This window comes from Salvelinus alpinus, chromosome 19, assembly GCF_045679555.1.
Source record: "Salvelinus alpinus chromosome 19, SLU_Salpinus.1, whole genome shotgun sequence".
In the NCBI taxonomy this organism is placed as follows: Eukaryota; Metazoa; Chordata; class Actinopteri; order Salmoniformes; family Salmonidae; genus Salvelinus; species Salvelinus alpinus.
The window spans coordinates 8152460-8174423 of NC_092104.1; the positions used below are offsets into that span (position 1 = coordinate 8152460).

General features: G+C 41.3%; 1 protein-coding gene across 2 annotated transcripts; it reads right to left on the reverse strand.

The window, feature by feature from the left end:
• Nucleotides 1-392: 392 nt before the first annotated feature.
• On the reverse strand, nt 393-21568 carry oclnb (occludin b). Of its 2 annotated transcripts, none has more exons than XM_071352193.1 (9): nt 21412-21568; nt 19997-20108; nt 18969-19668; nt 17300-17467; nt 12576-12691; nt 11554-11661; nt 5933-6104; nt 2262-2303; nt 393-2011 (listed from the first exon to the last, which is right to left on the reverse strand). In XM_071352193.1, the coding sequence occupies exons 2-9, from the start codon at nt 20047-20049 to the stop codon at nt 1913-1915; spliced, it is 1458 nt and encodes a 485-aa protein (XP_071208294.1). In that variant the 5' UTR covers nt 20050-20108; nt 21412-21568; the 3' UTR covers nt 393-1912. The 2 variants fall into 2 exon arrangements, with proteins under 2 accessions (XP_071208294.1, XP_071208295.1); XM_071352194.1 differs by lacking the exon at nt 21412-21568 and adding an exon at nt 20211-20512.
• Between the last annotated feature and the right edge of the window lie 396 nt (nt 21569-21964).

Here is a 21964-nt window from a genome sequence, read left to right on the forward strand (position 1 = left end):
CCCCCGCAGCTACTTGCCCAAGTCTCCCCAGCTTCTCCTTCACCCAAATCCAGATAGCAGTTCGGAAAGAACTGCTCTTTTGCACACCAGTATTTCTACTTGCACATCTATCACTCCAGTGTTAATTTGCTAAATTGTAATTACTTCACTACTATGGCCTATTTATTGCCTTACCTCCTCACGCCATTTGCACACTGTACATAGACTTTTTTTCCTATTGTGTTATTGACTGTACGCTTGTTTATTCCATGTGTAACTCTGTGTTGTTTGTGTCACACTGCTTTGCTTTATCTTGGCCGGGTCACAGTTGTAAATGAGAACTTGTTCTCAACTAACCTACCTGGTTAAATAAAGGTGAAATATATATATTTTTTTAATCTCATTCAAATATATTTTTTTGAAGCTGCAAATAAAGTGCATTTTTATTAAATAATATTTACACAATAAATCCTACATTGTACATAATCACCATGGTAGTAGCTTACTTGCCTGCATCTCTGCATGGACAATATTTAACGTCAGACTATTGTTGAGGATGAATATCTTCAATACATCACAATGCTCACATTTATTTTTTTAACTAAACAGACAGAAATGTCTGAGAAAATTACAATTTACATGAATGGCAAAACATTTTCGGAAATTCACAAAAAGATCTAGGTAAGAAAAACGGAAAACATATTTAATTTGCTTACTATACATCTGGTGCCCGGATGTCAGTAAAAGCTGATAAAAAGTGTACAATTCCATAAGGTCCCACCGGGTATTTATTTTGATACAGGACCATCCCATGAGAACATGTGTTAAAACAACAAAAATGTACAAACATGGGGAAAAAAAACATTGGTCATGTCCTGTATCTATACCCTAGAGGGCGCTCTAATAACCTTTAGCATCTTGCACCAACCATCATTACCCAACTGTTAACCTAACGTAGCAGGCTTCAAATAAACGCCTGAAACTAGATCCCATAAATATTGTTTATCAAAATAAAAAAATAACTGTCTTGGGAGGTTCTCTTCTGTACTGTTCAATCAATCCAGTAAATGTGGAGGAGGAGTTAAGATGGCTGGTCACCTTGTCAATGTCCAAAAGCGGAAGTCGAGTCACAGGCTCTTTCCAAAACCGGAACATCCAATTGTTGTGGACTCGGCAGAGGCCACATATTAGAGGTAGAATCATAGCCGCTGGAAGTAGTTTGGGGATGGGGTTGCTGTGACGACAGAGGGGGGAGGTCTATATGGAGTGTCTATATATTGGTCCGCTAATACAGGCCCAGTGCACTGCTTTTGTGAGAATTTTTTTTACTAAATGTATTTTAGTGTTTACCAGCATTTGCAACTTGAGTCTGATAATTATCTGTACAAAACAGGCCATCTTAAAATACTTGTGGAATATAAAAAAAACTTTATTGATATGTTATCCATTTTCCTGAAATACTTTGCAACTTATTTCTATGTGAAAACTGAAATGGTCTATTCTTTCCTTTTCCATTTTAGTAGACACTCTTATCCAGAGCAACTTACAGTAAGTAGTAAGTGCACAGATTTTCTTACTGGCCCTCAAACCCAGAACCCTAGCATAGCAAGCAGCATGCTCTGCCAACTGAGCCACATCATCAGGATTTTTCAGGGGGTGCGGCAGCACTCTTAGCACCCCTACTTCCTGCGGCTATGGGTAGAATCCTGGGGATGTGGGGGGGGGGGCTCAACATCAATCTAACTTTAATTAAAAAATAAAACATTATTAGACATTCAGAGAATTCTCCCTCTTAAAAACAGTTCATATGACTTCACATTGAAAAAATGCCTTCTCTGGGTCCCTCTCCCATTATGGTCTTCTTTCTTTTGGGGCCAGTTTCCTGGACAGACAAGGGTGGAGTCTGCTCTGGACTGGGGTTAGTGGTCAGGGTTCAGCGTCTGCGGTCATACTCGCTGACCTTCCTCTTGATGTGCGACAGCTTGGCCTTCAGATGCTTGCACCTCTTCTTCTTCAGCTGATAGTCTGAGGACTGTGGAGAGAAGTGGAGGTTAACTTTTTTTTTTTTTTTAAACATGTTGAAACCTACTGTGGTTGGGGTTGGTTGAATCAAATTCTCACTAAAATGTGACTCAAAAGGTAAATGTTTTTCCTCAAACACCTCTGAAATCCAACATATCTCTTTACACAAACCTAAAAGATAAAAGACTGCATTTAGAGTAATTGTGCTACGAATCTCTCGTCTTAATTTCCTACCGCGTTGTATATACGATCAAACATACCTTCTTCATATTCTTCATCTGGGTGTACTTATCCATAGCATCCTGTTTTTAAGGATAGAAGAAAAAAAACACAATTAGCGTCACACTTTCTTATTGTGGAAGTCGGCCCGATATGCTACAGTACTTTCGACATTTGTAATGCCGAGTCTACCTTTTAAATTACGATTCAGATTTTTTTATCTGTTTCTTTGAAATTGTGTTAAGGATATCATGGTCACCTTAATAGGCAGGTTTTTTCATTGTTGACAAAACCAATGTTTCAAAATCCTTGCGACACGTGTAATGGAAACGGCAGATATAGGAGACATCTTTGAAAGATCAACAACATTTGTATCTGTTCGATGGGGTGGATTGTTTTTGTTGTCAAACTTTGTGACAAATGAATGATTGCCAAATAATTTAAGGTACGCTGTGCACATGATGTCACACTTAACTATTAAGCTCCACATTTAAATTCTAAATGCCTAACTGCTTGAAAAAAAAATATTTAACTGTAAAAATTGTTTCTTTGCAGGCTAAAGATTGTCCTGACTTTCAAAAATTCCTGAATTGCTTCGCCTTGCTTTTTGGTTGGCTGGTAAGTTTCACCATATGATTATTTCAGATATACAGGAGTGCAAGTTTCACCATGGCGACCACGGAACGTGGCGATACGTTGGCACATGAGAATTATTAGAATATGGCAAATATTAAAAAATTATTGCATTCTATCCATGCTTGCTTTCACGGGGGTTACCTGAGACATGAAACAAATACGTGGGATGGCATACAGGCTGTCGACAACTTATATTAATACGCAATTTGCCCCCCAAAAAATGTGAAAGTAGCTAGGTTTCCATGTGAATATTCTAAAATATGCATTTTTTTTTTTTAAAGTGCATTTGCCCACCAGAGATGTTTCCATCAAAATGACTTGTTACAGATAAGACTATGCGTGATGATGTATATTAGTCCACATAAAAATACCTTGTGATTTAAATTCCCATGTACCGAATAAACAATACAATAGGTTTCCATGGCATTTAACTCAGATACAGTGTGGGTATAGCCTACAGCAGAGCAGGGGTATTCAACCTGCTGGTTTTCTGTTCTAGATGATAATTAATTGCACACACCTGGTGTCCCAGGTCTAAATCAGTCCCTGATTAGAGGGGAACCATGAAAAAATGCTGTGGAACTGGTTTTGAGGTCTTGAGTTGAGTAAAGGGCCTACATCGGGTGTCAAACCCATTCCACGGAGCGCCGAGTGTCTGCGGGTTTCTGTTTTTTTTCCTTTCAATTAAGACCTAGACAACCAGGTAATTAGTGACCTTATTTCATCAATCAATTACAAGGGTGGAGCTGGGCCCTCCGTGGAACGAGTTTAACACACATGATGAGATTATTATGGACAGAAGAGCAAGATTATTCTTATTTGTCAATCGGCAGCCAAACATCGATGATCGTGTCACCAGAATGAGACCCTCAATATTTATTGAAAAGGAGCATCAAGCTCATCACCTTGTACTTTCATCAGCCTGTGGAGTTCATCATTTATTTCATCTGTAGCCTAATAAACTGTATGCTTTCCCGATGAGTTGTAGTGGGAGGACACACATGATGTCATCGCATGACTCCAAATTTACTTCAATATTATCGTTATATCAAGATTTGCGCATAAAAGCCTTTCCACCGACATTTCTCACATAATTCATTTTACTGACAAAAAGATCCCACCTTGTCAAGTGTATTTTGTTTTGTCGACATTTGAAAAGTTTACCGACAACAGTTCTGTTTCCATCAGGCCTGTCATGACAATTTTTTTATCTGACATGTACTCTTATAAAAAAAAGTTGGTTGGAAACCTGGTTACTGTAGGAGTTACGTCATTATGTCCAGCTGTTTTTTTAAATCGACACAAGCTGGTTACATGGAAATGCACATCGCAGGAAAATGTTAAATCTATTTTCTATGCAAAACTTTTCTAAATGTCGTCAAAAAATAAATAAATCACTGGACAAGTTAATGGAAACATAGCTATTAACTCACACACGTTAATAGAACATTAAATACACTGCTCAAAAAATTAAAGGGAACACTTAAACAACACAATGTAACTCCAAGTCAATCACACTTCTGTGAAATCAAACTGTCCACTTAGGAAGCAACACTGATTGACAATAAATTTCACATGCTGTTGTGCAAATGGAATAGACAAAAGGTGGAAATTATAGGCAATTAGCAAGACACCCCCAATAAAGGAGTGGTTCTGCAGGTGGTGACCACAGACCACAGACCACTTCTCAGTTCCTATGCTTCCTGGCTGATGTTTTGGTCACTTTTGAATGCTGGCGGTGCTTTCACTCTAGTGGTAGCATGAGACGGAGTCTACAACCCACACAAGTGGCTCAGGTAGTGCAGCTCATCCAGGATGGCACATCAATGCGAGCTGTGGCAAGAAGGTTTGCTGTGTCTGTCAGCGTAGTGTCCAGAGCATGGAGGCGCTACCAGGAGACAGGCCAGTACATCAGGAGACGTGGAGGAGGCCGTAGGAGGGCAACAACCCAGCAGCAGGACCGCTACCTCCGCCTTTGTGCAAGGAGGAGCAGATGGAGCACTGCCAGAGCCCTGCAAAATGACCTCCAGCAGGCCACAGATGTGCATGTGTCTGCTCAAACGGTCAGAAACAGACTCCATGAGGGTGGTATGAGGGCCCGACGTCCACAGGTGGGGGTTGTGCTTACACCGTGCAGGACGTTTGGCATTTGCCAGAGAACACCAAGATTGTCAAATTCGCCACTGGCGCCCTGTGCTCTTCACAGATGAAAGCAGGTTCACACTGAGCACATGAGCACATGTGACAGACGTGACAGAGTCTGGAGACGCCGTGGAGAACGTTCTGCTGCCTGCAATATCCTCCAGCATGACCGGTTTGGCGGTGGGTCAGTCATGGTGTGGGGTGGCATTTCTTTGGGGGGCCGCACAGCCCTCCATGTGCTCGCCAGAGGTAGCCTGACTGCCATTAGGTACCGAGATGAGATCCTCAGACCCCTTGTGAGACCATATGCTGGTGCGGTTGGCCCTGGGTTCCTCCTAATGCAAGACAATGCTAGACCTCATGTGGCTGGAGTGTGTCAGCAGTTCCTGTAAGAGGAAGGCATTGATGCTATGGACTGGCCCGCCCGTTCCCCAGACCTGAATCCAATTGAGCACATCTGGGACATCATGTCTCGCTCCATCCACCAACGCCACGTTGTACCACAGACTGTCCAGGAGTTGGCAGATGCTTTAGTCCAGGTCTGGGAGGAGATCCCTCAGGAGACCATCCGCCACCTCATCAGGAGCATGCTCAGGCGTTGTAGGGAGGTCATACAGGTACGTGGAGGCCACACACACTACTGAGCCTCATTTTTACTTGTTTTAAGGACATTACATCAAAGTTGGATCAGCCTGTAGTGTGGTTTTCCACTTTAATTTTGAGTGTGACTCCAAATCCAGACCTCCATGGGTTGATAAATTTGATTTACATTGATCATTTGTGTGATTTTGTTGTCAGCACATTCAACTATGTAAAGAAAAAAGTATTTAATAAGAATATTTCATTCATTCAGATCTAGGATGTGTTATTTTAGTGTTCCCTTTATTTTTTTGAGCAGTGTATAACATTTATATAGTGTCTCTAAAGTCCTCACCAGGAACTGTGGGCTGCCCTCTGGCTGTCTGTCCAGTTCCTTGTCCAGGTCAGCCAGGCCCATGTTGAGGTCATCCAGCTCAGCCTGCAGCTCTTTGTACTCCAGATGGTCCCGGTCAAACTCCCTCTTGTAGTCCAGACGCTCCTGCTCATTCATGATGGCAGAGAACTCGCTGACAGACAGGATGGATAGAGTGAGTTTTAGATATACAGTGGGGAGAACAAGTATTTGATACACTGCTGATTTTGCAGATTTTCCTACTTACAAAGCATGTAGAGGTCTGTAATTTTTATCATAGGTACACTTCAACTGTGAGAGACGGAATCTAAAACAAAAATCCCGAAAATCACATTGTATGATTTTTAAGTAATTAATTAGCATTTTATTGCATGACATAAGTATTTGATACATCAGAAAAGCAGAACTTAATATTTGGTACAGAATCCTTTGTTTGCAATTACAGAGATCATACGTTTCCTGTAGTTCTTGACCAGGTTTGCACACACTGCAGCAGGGATTTTGGCCCACTCCTCCATACAGACCTTCTCCAGATCCTTCAGGTTTCGGGGCTGTCGCTGGGCAATACGGACTTTCAGCTCCCTCCAAAGATTTTCTATTGGGTTCAGGTCTGGAGACTGGCTAGGCCACTCCAGGACCTTGAGATACTTCTTACGGAGCCACTCCTTAGTTGCCCTGGCTGTGTGTTTCGGGTCGTTGTCATGCTGGAAGACCCAGCCACGACCCATCATCAATGCTCTTACTGAGGGAAGGAGGTTGTTGGCCAAGATCTCGCGATACATGGCCCCATCCATCCTCCCCTCAATACGGTGCAGTCGTCCTGTCCCCTTTGCAGAAAGGCATCCCCAAAGAATGATGTTTCCACCTCCATGCTTCACGGTTGGGATGGTGTTCTTGGGGTTGTACTCATCCTTCTTCTTCCTCCAAACACGGCGAGTGGAGTTTAGACCAAAAAGCTCTATTTTTGAATCATCAGACCACATGACCTTCTCCCATTCCTCCTCTGGATCATCCAGATGGTCATTGGCAAACTTCAGACGGGCCTGGACATGCGCCTGCTTGAGCAGGGGGATCTTGTGTGCGCTGCAGGATTTTAATCCATGACGGCGTAGTGTGTTACTAATGGTTTTCTTTGAGACTGTGGTCCCAGCTCTCTTCAGGTCATTGACCAGGTCCTGCCGTGTAGTTTTGGGCTGATCCCTCACCTTCCTCATGATCATTGATGCCCCACGAGGTGAGATCTTGCATGGAGCCCAAGACCGAGGGTGATTGACCATCATCTTGAACTTCTTCTATTTTCTTCTATTTTCTAATAATTGCGCCAACAGTTGTTGCCTTCTCACCAAGCTGCTTGCCTATTGTCCTGTAGCCCATCCCAGCCTTGTGCAGGTCTACAATTTTATCCCTGATGTCCTTACACAGCTCTCTGGTCTTGGCCATTGTGGAGAGGTTGGAGTCTGTTTGATTGAGTGTGTGGACAGGTGTCTTTTATACAGGTAACGAGTTCAAACAGGTGCAGTTAATACAGGTAATGAGTGGAGAACAGGAGGGCTTCTTAAAGAAAAACTAACAGGTCTGTGAGAGCCGGAATTCTTACTGGTTGGTAGGTGATCAAATACTTATGTCATGCAATAAAATGCAAATGAATTACTTAAAAATCATACAATGTGATTTTCTGGATTTTTGTTTTAGATTCCGTCTCTCACAGTTGAAGTGTACCTATGATAAAAATTACAGACCTCTACATGCTTTGTAAGTAGGAAAACCTGCAAAATCGGCAGTGTATCAAATAATTGTTCTCCCCACTGTATATATATACACAGTATTATACCCCTTCCCTTAGTGAGATTCCATCTATCAAAGATAACAGAGAGTGAAAAGGAAACTCAAGTTGATGTCTATAACTTTCTACCCACAAATACCTCTAAAACCCCCTTCCAAAAGTTCTATACACCAGACCTGGGACAACTCTAGTTTTAACCCCAGACCCGGGACAACTCTAGTTTTAACCCCAGACCCGGGACAACTCTAATTTGAACCCCAGACAACTCTAATTTGAACCCCAGACCCGGGACAACTCTAATTTGAACCCCAGACAACTCTAATTTGAACCCCAGACCTGGGACAACTCTAATTTGAACCCCAGACCTGGGACAACTCTAGTTTTAACCCCAGACCTGGGACAACTCTAATTTGAACCCCAGACCTGGGACAACTCTAGTTTTAACTCCAGACCTGGGACAACTCTAGTTTTAACCCCAGACCTGGGACAACTCTAGTTTTAACCCCAGACCTGGGACAACTCTAGTTTTAACCCCAGACCTGGGACAACTCTAATTTTAACCCCAGACCTGGGACAACTCTAGTTTTAACCCCAGACAACTCTAGTTTTAACCCCAGACCTGGGACAACTCTAATTTTAACCCCAGACCTGGGACAACTCTAGTTTTAACCCCAGACCTGGGACAACTCTAGTTTTAACCCCAGACCTGGGACAACTCTAGTTTTAACCCCAGACCCGGGACAACTCTAGTTTTAACCCCAGACCTGGGACAACTCTAGTTAACTACAGACCTGGGATAACAATGTTTAACTCTGCTTTGTGGAAAGTAACTTTTTCCAGGGGAACAAATTGTAACTTGAGGTTACTACAACTATTTGAATACAGATCCCCCAAAAATATGACTTTTTAAAATGATTTGAATACAGATCTTAGGAAGGGACTACTTTTCTGAAACTATTGGATTGGCTGCCTTCAACTAATAGTATTTCCTAAATAGTACATACTATTTCAATATATCAATCATATTAGAAGTTTCGTATCAAAACGCTATATACACACACCAATTTCATTTTTTTTCATCAGAAATGATTGCTTATGTGTGTGTTAAATATTGCCGTTCTGATTTTTAATTCATAGATGTGTTTTAAAATTGGTTGTTGCAAAAACGTTATATATCCATTGTTTAGCTGAAATGGAATGTTTGTATCCTGTGGATTCGACTGATCTGTGGTTGTCTCACTGAGCTACAGTATTAAGAGGAATGCACTAACTGTAAGTCGCGCTGGATAAGAGCATCTGCTAAATTAATAAAAATGTCAAATGTAAATATTTAACATACAGATCTCATTACTATATTGATATATTTTTTTTTTTACGATATGTCACCAATGTATAATTTGTACAGTTCTTTAAAAAAACGAGTTACATTTGAGTGAGAAACCTAGCAGTACTACGTGTTTCTCTGAGAGGGAAGTGGATATATAGCGTTTTGCATCAACATGAATGTCTCTCTAAAATGAAACCATCAAGTGATATATTTCAAACAAATACATGTCTGTCATTGAACAACCCCATTCCATGATTAGAAATGGCACAAAAACACACCAATCTAAGTTATTTAAACAACAAAAGTGAATTTACCAAAAATTCTGAAAATGGATATACAATATAGCGTTTTGGAAGTAAACTTAATTTGCTCTGAACATTCTGTAACTATCCATTCTCCTGACAGTCCATAGTCAAGTCAAACCAATGATATTCTGTACAGAGAAGTATAAATAAGTTGTGACGCTCAACTACTGTATGACTCTTTCAACGTGCCACTGAAAAAGGTTGAAAGCTGCAATACATTTTGTTGATAGCTGAATAAATACTGCAGAGTAATTCAAAGCCATTTCCAAACAGTTGGACGCTTAGCAAAAACAACTTTGAACGTCTTTGTCCATCGGAGGGCACGTGTTCTTGTTTCAAACACTCAGTTAACCATATTTAAAGGGATAGTTTACTCCAAATAAAAAACGAACATGATTTTCCAACTACCTTGGCTGTAGTTGATTCAAGAAGGCAGTTTTTGGATATTTATTTTCCTTTCGACACTTAATAGCTATATTTTGTTACTGTTAGCATTCTCGGTAACACTTAACTGCCCTCGTGCATGTGTATTAAAACTACATTTTATTAGCATGTTGTGACATGATACTTTGGTAATTGCATATCAATGAGCTGAGAGTTTGAGCTGACGTTCCTTATTCCACACATGTAAGAACTCCATCGTTATGCAAATATAAAGCAATTTACAAAGTCCTATGAAACAACCATGTTGCTATTGTAATGATCAGAGTTACAACACGTGTACCAGAACATGATGTGAAGTGTTACTGTATTATCTTATGTCTCACTCATTATGAACATATATTTGTTAGTCATTTTGACGCTGCAAAAGTGGTCTACTCTAATGTTGATGTGATTCCATGTCCCTCATTAAAATTCATATCTGAGAGCCCTCTGAACCATATGCTAATGATCTATATTTAGACTAGTAATATATTTAGACTAAATATATTTAGACTAATTCAAAAAACTGTTGTAGTTTTTGGTTCATCAAATAAATCTAAATTTGTATATATTCAAATATGATCTGTTTAAAAAAATGTATTTAACCTTTATTTAACTAGGCAAGTCAGTTAAGAACACATTCTTATTTACAATGGCGGCCAAACCCGGACGATGCTGGGCCAATGGTGTGCCGCCCTATGGAACTCCCAATCACAGCTGGATGTGATGCAGTCTGGATTCAAACCAGGGACTGCAGTGAGATGCTTGCACTGAGATGCAGTGCCTTAGACCGCTGCGCCACTCAGGAGCCCCATTGACTCAGGGGTCTGAATACTTATGTAAACTAGATATGTATTTAATTTAATACATTTGCAAACATTTCTAAAAACATGTTTCCACTTCGTCATTATGGTGTATTTTATGTAGAGGAGAGAAAAAATATATTTAATCCATTTTGAATTCAGGCTGTAACCCGACAAAATGTAAAAGGGTATGAATACTTTCTGAAGGCACAGTATATTATATAGAACTTTATCAAACATAACTTTAATCTCCCGTACCGAGCCAGGAAATGTGGTCACTTTGCAATAAAGTGACCACTCTTTTTATTTTCCATTTGCTTTGGCAGACAACGGTGCCGTGGAGAGAGAGAGTGTCTTTTTACTGTTCTTTTAACCCCACTTATAGATGCATGACTTCCTGTTTCTGTCCTATGACAGTCTTTCTCGACCCTCTTGGTCGTGTTAGCCTCTCGTCTGAGACCTGTATTTAAATATTAAAGAAACTAGTTGCCTTTTCGTTCAAACGCCATATAAATATTTGACTACTTTGAGTATTTTGACTACTTTGTATCCAACTTGTAAGTCGCTCTGGATAAGAGCGTCTGCTAAATGACTTAAATGTAAATGTAAAAATTTAAAAAGTTGATATTTTCTAATAAAGTACAAAAATAAAATTATTTCCAGCCCATGTCTGCTATACACCTGTTTGGGGAATATATTATTACTCCTATCCCACATCTATAATAATGCTACAATCTACTTGATTGAATGCAGTTTATTAGGATCTCGTTCAGACCCTGATTCTACTGTCATTTTAGCCTGATCCCAAATCTGTTTGTTAAATACAGATCCTGATACTACTGTCATTCTGCCATACTTAACAGATCTGGGATCAGGCTAAACTGTTCAGGATTTGGCTATACTTTACAAAACAGATCTGAAAGCAGGCAACTTTCATTCCACCAGTCGTCCCCTCCACTCACGTGTTAAAGTCGATCTCGTCCAGATCCTCTCCTCCCGATTCTGCACCAGTGTCGTAGTCCCTCAGCTTGCTCTTCAGTCCTCCCAACGAACTAGTTATGTCTGAGCTCCTGAAAAAAAAAAAAAAAAACGTTATTATTCAATAATACACCTTGTTGCATATAACCTAAATATCATCACAATTATTCTAATGAACTCAATTTGAATGGAATCAGTAAAACTGTGTATTAGAGGATTGTAGCACTAGAATCTGTCTTCTCATAACAGAAGTGTTTGTTTTTCTCTGAAACCAGCTCGTCCTGATCGAGTGATGTCAGGATGACGGCGTCACACAAAACCTCAAATCATTCAGCGACAAGATTGAGCCAAAGAACACATTCCCAACATTCTACCAACTTCTGGTAAGTGCATAAAAAGCCCCAGCATTCAACCAGGAAATATACTTTATTATTGACAGTTCTAACGTGACAAATGGAACGAGATAATTCATGATTACGTCATGAGTTCATTTGGCATGGTAAATACACTGAGTATATTGGGGTGGCAGACCACCATTGATGGTGGAAAAAGGTGATTTGACATGCTTCTCCATTTATCTAAGCATCTTATAACAAATAGCTTAATGGCCTTCCCTTGCCAAAATAATGTCTTGGGTAATACTTCTTTGTGTTTAGGAAATACTTTCTCTTTGCCAGGTGAAAACATGCGGGTGAAACAACCCAAAACAAACATAGCCCTTTTAACTTTCGCCAAGGAAACAAAATGGTTCTCCTCCCAAGTGAGAATGATGAAGATGCCTGTGGACAGGCAAGGTCAGCTTTGGGTCTTCCCCCACTAATGGTTATGGTTAGGATTAGCTGACCACAGATTCTTAAAAAAAAAGTTTAATTCAAATGTGCAACAGAGCATTGTTCCAGCTCATACTCATGGGGTCGCCCCTCACCAACTTCAGGTTCTCACTGAAATACATTTCTCTGGCTCAGTTTTTGACACTGCGAAAATCTGAGTGTGTAGGTGACCTTACCCAGGCAGATACAGAGGTCTGTGGTCTGGCAGCTGGTCCAGGAAGTTCCTGGAGCCCCCCACCTTGTCGTTGTATTCATTCACCAGAGTGTCCGGCTGACCAGACACGTTATTCACCTACAGGAATAGACAGGGATCAATAAAGTTTATTCAATTGAATTCAATACAGGAGGAGGTCAAGAGTCATATTGAGACAGAGGGCAACAAACAGCCACTAATGTAAAACCTACACACAGCATGTGTTTAAATAATACACCACAGGTTGGTAACAACAAAAGACTCAAGAGCACTCCAATCCTACAGTTTGGTGAACTGCATTCAGGAACAGAGGTATAAACACAATTACCAGAAAACATTATGCAAATCATCAATGTAAGCATTATGTTTTTGAAATTCCTGAATAAACATCTTCTCCTCATAATTTCAGGCAAAGCCTTTAAAGCATGTCAATGATGAACCAACTTGTCGACTGAAGAAACCTTTGCGATCAGAGTTATGATCCAACCAAACCAGTCTTTAGTTCAACGTCGATGGCCTGACAACTACAGTACCAGATTGTCTTCATTAAAGACATATAGCATGGTGTTGAACAGTGTCTCGTGTTTACTCTATGCCTAGGCTACCAGGTATGGCTGTAGCCCATGTATGTGCAGTTTGCCTAGTTTTATAGCTGCACCAAGTCTATTAAGTCGATATAGCAATAACACATTGAATCTGAATCTTTTGTGAATCCAATAACACATTGAATCTGAATCTTTGTGAATCCAATAACTTTAGGGTTGCTGACTGAAGTGGTTTTGTTTGTATGGTTGCCTGGAGGTTGCCTTAAGGTTCCCTCCCTCTCACATATTACTCAGAGGTGTGGTTGTCGCTGTGAGGTAAATAGTGTGGTTGACTGAGCGTTCTCATCTGGGACCGACCAGTTCCTCCACTTCCCCCTCCATCCCTCACAGCCTAAATAACACAGATGATATGATCACAACGAGAGACAGGGAGGAACACTAGGACAGCACCTCCTAGCCAATCACAACTGCTCCTTGTACTACATGATCAGAATGCTATTTTAAGAACCAATTCTTCACCATGACATCGCTACAAATGAGACGAGTGCCTTGGGAGGCAACTCCCAGAAACTGGACATGAAACTCTCCCCACCTCCCTCTGCACCTGACACAACACACACCTGTCCACCTCATCTGTCCTAAAGCACCTGTGGTGAAAGCTATGCTTCTGCTGTGACTGTCTGCTTAGATAAACACACTCGGACGGACGGGGGGAGGGGGACCTGAGCCCAGATCAGCACTCGACTACTTCTCCCAAAACGCTTTGAACACTGGCCCTGTAGCACAGACAGTGTGCCATTATTGTTGTCGCTGTGAGGTAAAATGGTGTGGCAGTCTGAGCACTCCCACTCAGCACCGACCGGTTTCTCCACTTCTCACTCCATCCTCCACAGCCCAAACACCACAGATACTATCACAACTAGAGACGGGAAGAAACCCTGGGACAACAGCTTATAGCCAATCAGTCAAAACATTAAATATGCGCAACCCATGTCTGTCAAGTTTCCAGCTTTAATAAAAACAATGCTTTGTCCATTTTGAAACATGAAAAGCACCTTTCCTTTAGAATGTTATTTTAGAGGGCGACTGCACTTCGTTTTAGATTTGATTCATTAAGAAATGCTAGCTGCATTGACTGAATTTAAACTTGAGTTGGTTTCGGGGTGTAGCTTGATGTGGGTGTCTCTTATGCATGTTCGCAGTTGGGAAGAGTTAGCCAAATCATTTAGCCAATTAGATTCAGCTGGCTGGTTTGCGACCGTGGCCAAGTTGTTTTGACTTTGGATAGCTCATCTCTGGGGGTGTGTTCGGGACCGTCAATAAAGAACAAATGTAAAACGGGACAATATTTTCTTGTTGCACATCTTTTAGTTGTCTCATTAAAGTTGGTTTGACATTAAGTCATTGAAATGTTTTGCTATTAACCTTTTAAAAATATTATCCCATGTACATTGTGTAAATTTACTGATGGTCCCCAACTAGCCCCATACGGATATCGAATGCCAAACCAAATTGACCATGGGGCATTTACGATTGTTCCGAATTGATGATTACTTGGGTGCTGCCATCTGTGGGCATAAACCCAACCCACTGGCAACTGTTGCGGTACCCTTCATTCTGTGACATACCATTGTTTCCCATCATCACGCAAATCCCTGACTTACTTTACGACCAAAATTATCCTATTTACACTAGAATCAATGGTTCATATGAAATTGTATTTGTCACATGTTTCGTAGACAACAGGTGTAGACTAACAGTGAAATGCTTACTGATGGGTCCTTTTCCAACAATGCAGAGTTAAAGATAAGACTTTTTTTTAAATTATATTGTGACAAGGAATAAATAGAAACAGTGAATAATTAATAAAAATAACATGGCTATATATATATATATATATATATATATATATATATATATATATATATATATATATATATACACACACACACGGAGTGGAAAATACCTGACTCATATCGATGCTACATAGGCCATTTTCAAAACGAGAAGTTGCTTTTTAGGGGCAGTCACTCTGTAACAACCAACTCTTTACAATGACATAGCAAGACATCACTACAAATGAGACGAGTGCCTTGGGAAGCCACTCCCAGAAACTGGACATGAAACTCTCCTCACCTCCCTCTGCACCTGACACACCACACACGTATCCTTAAGCAGCTGTGGTGAAAGCTATGCTTCTGCTGTGACTGTCTGCTTAGATAAACACACACGGACAGCCTGGGGGGGAGGGGGACCTGAGCCCAGATCAGCACTCGTCTACTTCTCCCAAAACGCTTTGAACACTGGCCCTGTAGCACAGATACAGTGCCATCAGAAAGTATTCATACACCTGGACCTTTTCAACATTTTGTTGTGTTACAAAAGGTGGGATTAAAAGGGATTGAATATTCTTTTTTTTTTTTTTGTCAACGATCTACACAAAATACTCATGTCAAAGTGGAAGAAAAATTATAACATTTGTAAAATATTGATGAAAAACAAAACACTAATATCGCTTGATTACGTAAGTATTCAACCCCCTGAGTCAATACATGTTAGAATCACCTTTGGCAGCGAATACAGCTGTGAGTCTATCTGGAAAAGTCTAAGAGATTTGCACACCTGGATTGTACAATATCTGCACATTATTCTTTAAAAAAATTCTAGAAGTTCTTTCAAGTTGGTTATTGATCATTGCTAGACAGCCACTTTCAAGTCGTGCCATAGATTTTCAAGCAGATTTAAGTCAAAACTGTAACTAGGCCACTCAGGAACATTCAGAGTCGTCTTGGTAACCAACTCCAGTGTATATCTGGCCTGGTGTTTTAGGTTATTGTCCTGCTGAAAAGTGAATGGGTCTCCCAGTGTCTGGTGGAAAGCAGACAACCAGATTTTCCTCTAGGATTTTGCCAGTGCTTAGCTCTATTTCATTTATTTTTATCCTAATAAACTACCTAGTCCTTGCCGATGACAAACATACCCATAACATGATGCAGCCACCACCAAATATGAATAGTGGTACTCAGTGATGTGTTGGATTTGCCCCAAACATAATGCTTTGTATTAAGTACATTGTGATAATTTCTTCGCCACATTTTTTGCAGTTATACTTTAGTGCCTCATGAAAACAGGATACATGTTTTGGAGTATTTGTATTCTTTACAGGCTTCCTTCTTTTCACGCCGCCATTTAGCTTAGTATTGTGGAATAACTACAATGTTGTTGATCCATCCTCAGTTCTCCCATCACAGCCATTAAACTCTGTAACTGTTTTATAGTCACCATTGGCCTCATTGTGAAATCCCTGAGTGGTTTCCTTACTAACCGGCAACTGAGTTAGGAAGGACGCCTGTATCTTTGTACTGACTGGCTGTATTGATACACCATCCAAAGTGTAATAATAACTTCACCATGCTCAAAGGGATATTCAATGTCTGCTTTTTTAATTTTTACCCATCTACCAATAGGTGCCCTTCTTTGTGAGGCATTGGAAAACCTCCCTGGTCTTTGTGGTTGAATCTGTGTTTGAAATTCACTGCTCGACTGAGGGACCTTTCAGGTAATTGTATGTGTGGAGGTACAGAAATTAGGTAGTCATTCATAAATCATGTTAAACACGATTATTGCTCCCAGAGTGAGTCCATGCAACTTATTATGTGACTTGTAAGCACATTTGTACTCCTGAACTTATTTAGACTTGCCATAACAAAGAGGTTAAATACTTATTAACTCAAGACATTTTTGCTTTTTAATTTAATTAATTTGTAAAACAATGATTCCACTTTGACATTATGGGGTATTGTGTGTAGTCCAGTGACCAAAAAAAATCACAATTGAATCCATTATAAATTCAGGCTGTAACACAACAAAATGTGGAAAAAGTCAAGTCGTGTGAATACTTTCTGAAGGCACTGTAGTGTTAAATTACTCTATACTGTCACTGTGAGAGCGAATTCCGTTGAATGTTTGTCATGTCACACACACAATTAGCCGTGGATGTACATACCAGTTTCCATGGTAACCATGGGGGTAGTTAAATGTTTTATGTACATCAAATCATCACAGATTACATGGACTTTACAGTCAGTCCCTGTCCTTGTTTTAACAGCACAGACACCTCTGTAAACATCCCCTATCTGGAAACACACACACTCACACTCACCCACTCTCCGATGGTGTGTGTGCGCAGGCTGTTGCTGGTAACCTTGGCCTCCTCCCAGAGGATTCTGTCTGGGCCCCAGCGCCTGATCTTCTGACGCGTCTTCACAGCAAACACCAGCAGGATGATCAGACCCACAAATACCAAGATTCCCAGGATGATGGCTATGACCTAAAGAGAGACGGGGAGAGACATTGTAAACAAGATGGCTATGACCTAAAGAGAGACGGGGAGAGAGACATTGTAAACATGATGGCTATGACCTAAAGAGAGACGGGGAGAGAGACACATTGTAAACATGATGGCTATGACCTAAAGAGAGACGGGGAGAGAGACACATTGTAAACAAGATGGCTATGACCTAAAGAGAGACGGGGAGAGAGACACATTGTAAACAAGATGGCTATGACCTAAAGAGAGACGGGGAGAGAGACATTGTAAACAAGATGGCTATGACCTAAAGAGAGACGGGGAGAGAGACATTGTAAACAAGATGGCTATGACCTAAAGAGAAACGGGGAGAGAGACATTGTAAACAAGATGGCTATGACCTAAAGAGAGACGGGGAGAGAGACATTGTAAACAAGATGGCTATGACCTAAAGAGAGACGGGGAGAGAGACATTGTAAACAAGATGGCTATGACCTAAAGAGAGACGGGGAGAGAGACATTGTAAACAAGATGGCTATGACCTAAAGAGAGACGGGGAGAGAGACATTGTAAACAAGATGGCTATGACCTAAAGAGAGACGGGGAGAGAGACATTGTAAACAAGATGGCTATGACCTAAAGAGAGACGGGGAGAGAGACATTGTAAACAAGATGGCTATGACCTAAAGAGAGACGGGGAGAGAGACATTGTAAACAAGATGGCTATGACCTAAAGAGAGACGGGGAGAGAGACATTGTAAACAAGATGGCTATGACCTAAAGAGAGACGGGGAGAGAGACACATTGTAAACAAGATGGCTATGACCTAAAGAGAGACGGGGAGAGAGACACATTGTAAACAAGATGGCTATGACCTAAAGAGAGACGGGGAGAGACACATTGTAAACAAGATGGCTATGACCTAAAGAGAGACGGGGAGAGAGACATTGTAAACAAGATGGCTATGACCTAAAGAGAGACGGGGAGAGAGACATTGTAAACAAGATGGCTATGACCTAAAGAGAGACGGGGAGAGAGACATTGTAAACAAGATGGCTATGACCTGGGACAGAGAGTAGGGTCAGTGGGTTAGCATGTTCCACACAGGAAGAGGGATAATGCACCAGGGTGAAGGAGGAGGAAGTTTGTTATTTTAACTCATTGTAATATGTACCAAGAAATATACAAATTGTATTGAATTGTGCACCGAGGGCAAGAAATGTACGTGACTGTAGACTACAGAGTGATAAAATGGAATACAGCTTGAGACTGGTGAGGAAAGGGCAAGAACGTGGTGTAATCAAACCGCTTTACTTTGAAACGAGGTATCGGCCATAAGGAGTCTCTAGCTCTCTCTAAGCACATCTCTGACACAATCTGACAGGAGCACCTGCTGGATCCCTAACAGAGACTGCAGGAAAATGTCCCAAAGGCTAGCAGAGATGCAGCACTTAATGACCCCCTCCTGAGGTTCCATCACGCAGTAATGGCAGAGGTACTGGTTGATGAAGATGGTACCTACCTCCTGAGGTTCCACCACGCAGTAATGGTAGAGGTACTGGTTGATGAAGATGCCCTGGGCTTGGTTCTGATTCTGGTACTGGGAACACAGCTGTATGATCTGGTTGTAGTAGACAGACCCTGAGGACTGGGCTGTGGGGTTCACTGCCACCAGGTAGACTATAGTAGCGATGATCATTAGTATTGCCAAGATGGCAGACACGATGATGGTCCCCAGGTAGAACTTTGGCGAGCGGGACGCGTTCTGCCGCGACACCACTAGTATGAAGATGATGAGCACGGCGATGAAGGTGATGGCTGCTATGGCAATGATGAAGCCCTTCCCCGCCAGCGGGTCAGTCTGGGTCCCGCTTCCGTAGCTACCTCCGCCGTAGGACGAGCCTCCACCGATACCGCTGCCGTAGGAGGAGCCACCGCCGTAACTACTGCCATAGCTCCCACCATATCCTCCGGCGCCTCCGATCCCCATCCCGGCGCCGACGCCGCCGCCCATTCCCATCGTGCTCATGTCGTAGTCCCAGGCGAGCGTAGACGCCACGCAGGCGAAGACCGCTACACACATGATGATGATGATGATGGAGATGATCTTCATCACCCCTGGAGGAGAGGTCCAGCGGTAGAAGTGGAAGAGCTCCTCGTCTGGGTAGAAAGAGTAGGCTGGGTTGGAGACATGCTCGCTATGCTTGTGCCTGTGTTCATGCCTGGAGAAAAATGGGGGGGGGGGGGTAGGAAGGGGAGGACAGAGAAGAAGAGGAGGAGAGCGATGAGATGTTAGAGGGGTGGACATATTACTCCTATTAATTTGCAGAGTTGGGTTGGTTGTAGGGGAGGGTGGGGTGGAAGAGTAGGCTGGTATGAATGATCTGATGGAGAACGACAGGTGGGTTGAGTATATTAATGTGGAGGGATGGGTATGAGGTAAGTGAGGTGGGAGAAGAGTGAGATGGGATGAGGACATAGAACGAGTGTAGATAGATGGGTGAGGAGTTGTGTGGGATGAGTACATAGGATGAGAGAGGGAGGACTTACCGTCTGCTGCCGGGATGGTAGGAAGGAGAGGTGCGTTTGTTGTGAGAGGGCATACTGGGATCCTCTGGTCCTCCTAGGTCTCAACTCTTCACCCTATCCAGTCGCTGCTGCACTAATTTAAAAATAAAATAAAAATCACGTTAGCAACCACAACAAAAACAGTACACTGTAAAAAATAATCATGTTGTTTTAACGGTTATTGGCAGCCAGTTACCTGTAAATTAGGTACAGTATTTTACCATTAATTTCCAAAGAAAAAGTGGTTTAACAGTACATTGCTTTTTTAAAATCGAGATCAGGACACCCCAAATATTATCTTTCACCTTTTCCTAAAGAAACATCGTCTAAACCCTGGGATGTAGGAGGCGGCCTTTCTAAATGTGTACTACTACTACTACTGCTACTGCTACTGCTGACTTTCATAGCAAATCAAAAATAAATGCGAAATAGACACTTAATGTACATTGTTCTAATTGGTTTTAACGCAGTTGCAACCGACAGTGTTTTTCAGTGACAACACGTTAGTGGCATCCGTCTTCCGTTTACACACAGGTGTTCGGAGACGCAGATGGCTAATTAGCACAGGTAGTCCACTCTGTCTATCTGTTTTCCGTAAACAAGCGCTGTAACATGTTAATATGGCGGTGTCGAAACAGAAACACTAACCCTAGCAAGATGTGTATCAATTTAACCTTTTGTCTTTCGAAAAGAATGTATTGCTGCTATGAAAGAAATGGTTCTTATGGTTCCAAAACCGTACTGCAAGTGACGCGTGTTAATGTTTAGATTGAGCGTCCGGGCTCTTAACAAAACTCCCTTTACAGAAAATGCCTTTGTCCAATGATTTGTGTGTAATGTAATAACAGAGTCATGATCAATGGATAATCCTGACCTACAGAATTGCTTGGTATTATAACAGGCTGGAGTTGGGTGCCGTTATACAATAGTTGTATACTATAGGCTATACTTAGAATGAATTTCCCTGATATTTTTTAATGTTGGGGAAAAATAAAAATCATAAAACAATGTCATTATTTGAATTGAATTAGATTGCAATAAAAATAACCTGATGAATGAAGGGGAAAAAGGTCATTGAAAAAAAAAAAAATTACACCTCAGTTTGTAAATCGTAGGAAATAATTATCTGTGTGTAAAGCAAACGCCCCAAATATCAACACAGTCGAGGGACATTTTAGAATGTAATTCTACAGAATAAAATATGTACACGATCCAGTTCAACTTCAATCATGCCCGCAATGGTAGCCTACTCTCTTGTGATAAAATAAACATTTATCTAAAATTCACCACATGATTGAAAATCCAAGAACAAATGTAATTTGGTAGACCTACATGGTAAATTACAGATGAATATATCACCAAAAGTTACAAAAAAAAAACATTTACGGCAAACTCACCTGTTCCCGAAGAGAATCGGCGTTTCTTTTGATTACGGATGCAGGCTGAAACTCGTATGCTATTGTCGAAGACGCCTATGCACGTCACCGATCAAAACTGCGTGCAGGTCGCTCTCTCTCTTGGATATGACAGTAGTGAGTTGTCTCCTCCTTGTCACTCCCCTATGCAGAACAGGTTACTCTTGTGAAGGAAAACTAACCTGTCTGTGCCTCCAATCTTTGTTTGAAATGTATGACATTCCTTGTCGACTAGTCTTCCTTTTAGGCCTAATTGTCACCAAAATCGAATACAAAAAAACCATGTAGTAGATCAAGAACAAATTGACGGTGGGAGAGTTTAGGTACATTTGGACACACAAAATCATTGTTGTTTGTCACCCATGTGTTTATTAATCAATAATGGATAAAACGGGATCCAAATAATATTGAAACGTTGGGTCAAAATGTTCGCTGACAGAGTAGGTGATACAGAAGTAGATAGGCTTTGTTTCCTTGACATCTGTTAACTTCCTGGTCTTGAATATGTGACAAGGCAACATTAACATTCAGAGAC

Bases quoted from the DNA above. Each gene is read 5' to 3' on its own strand.
- oclnb (XM_071352193.1), bottom strand. From the start codon at position 20,049: ATGCCCTCTCACAACAAACGCACCTCTCCTTCCTACCATCCCGGCAGC. The intron at 12,692-17,299 runs GTGAGTGTGAGT...CTATTCCTGTAG, and splicing joins CACACACCATCGGAGAGTGG to GTGAATAACGTGTCTGGTCA. The intron at 11,662-12,575 runs GTAAGGTCACCT...TTTTTTTTTCAG, and splicing joins AGACCTCTGTATCTGCCTGG to GAGCTCAGACATAACTAGTT.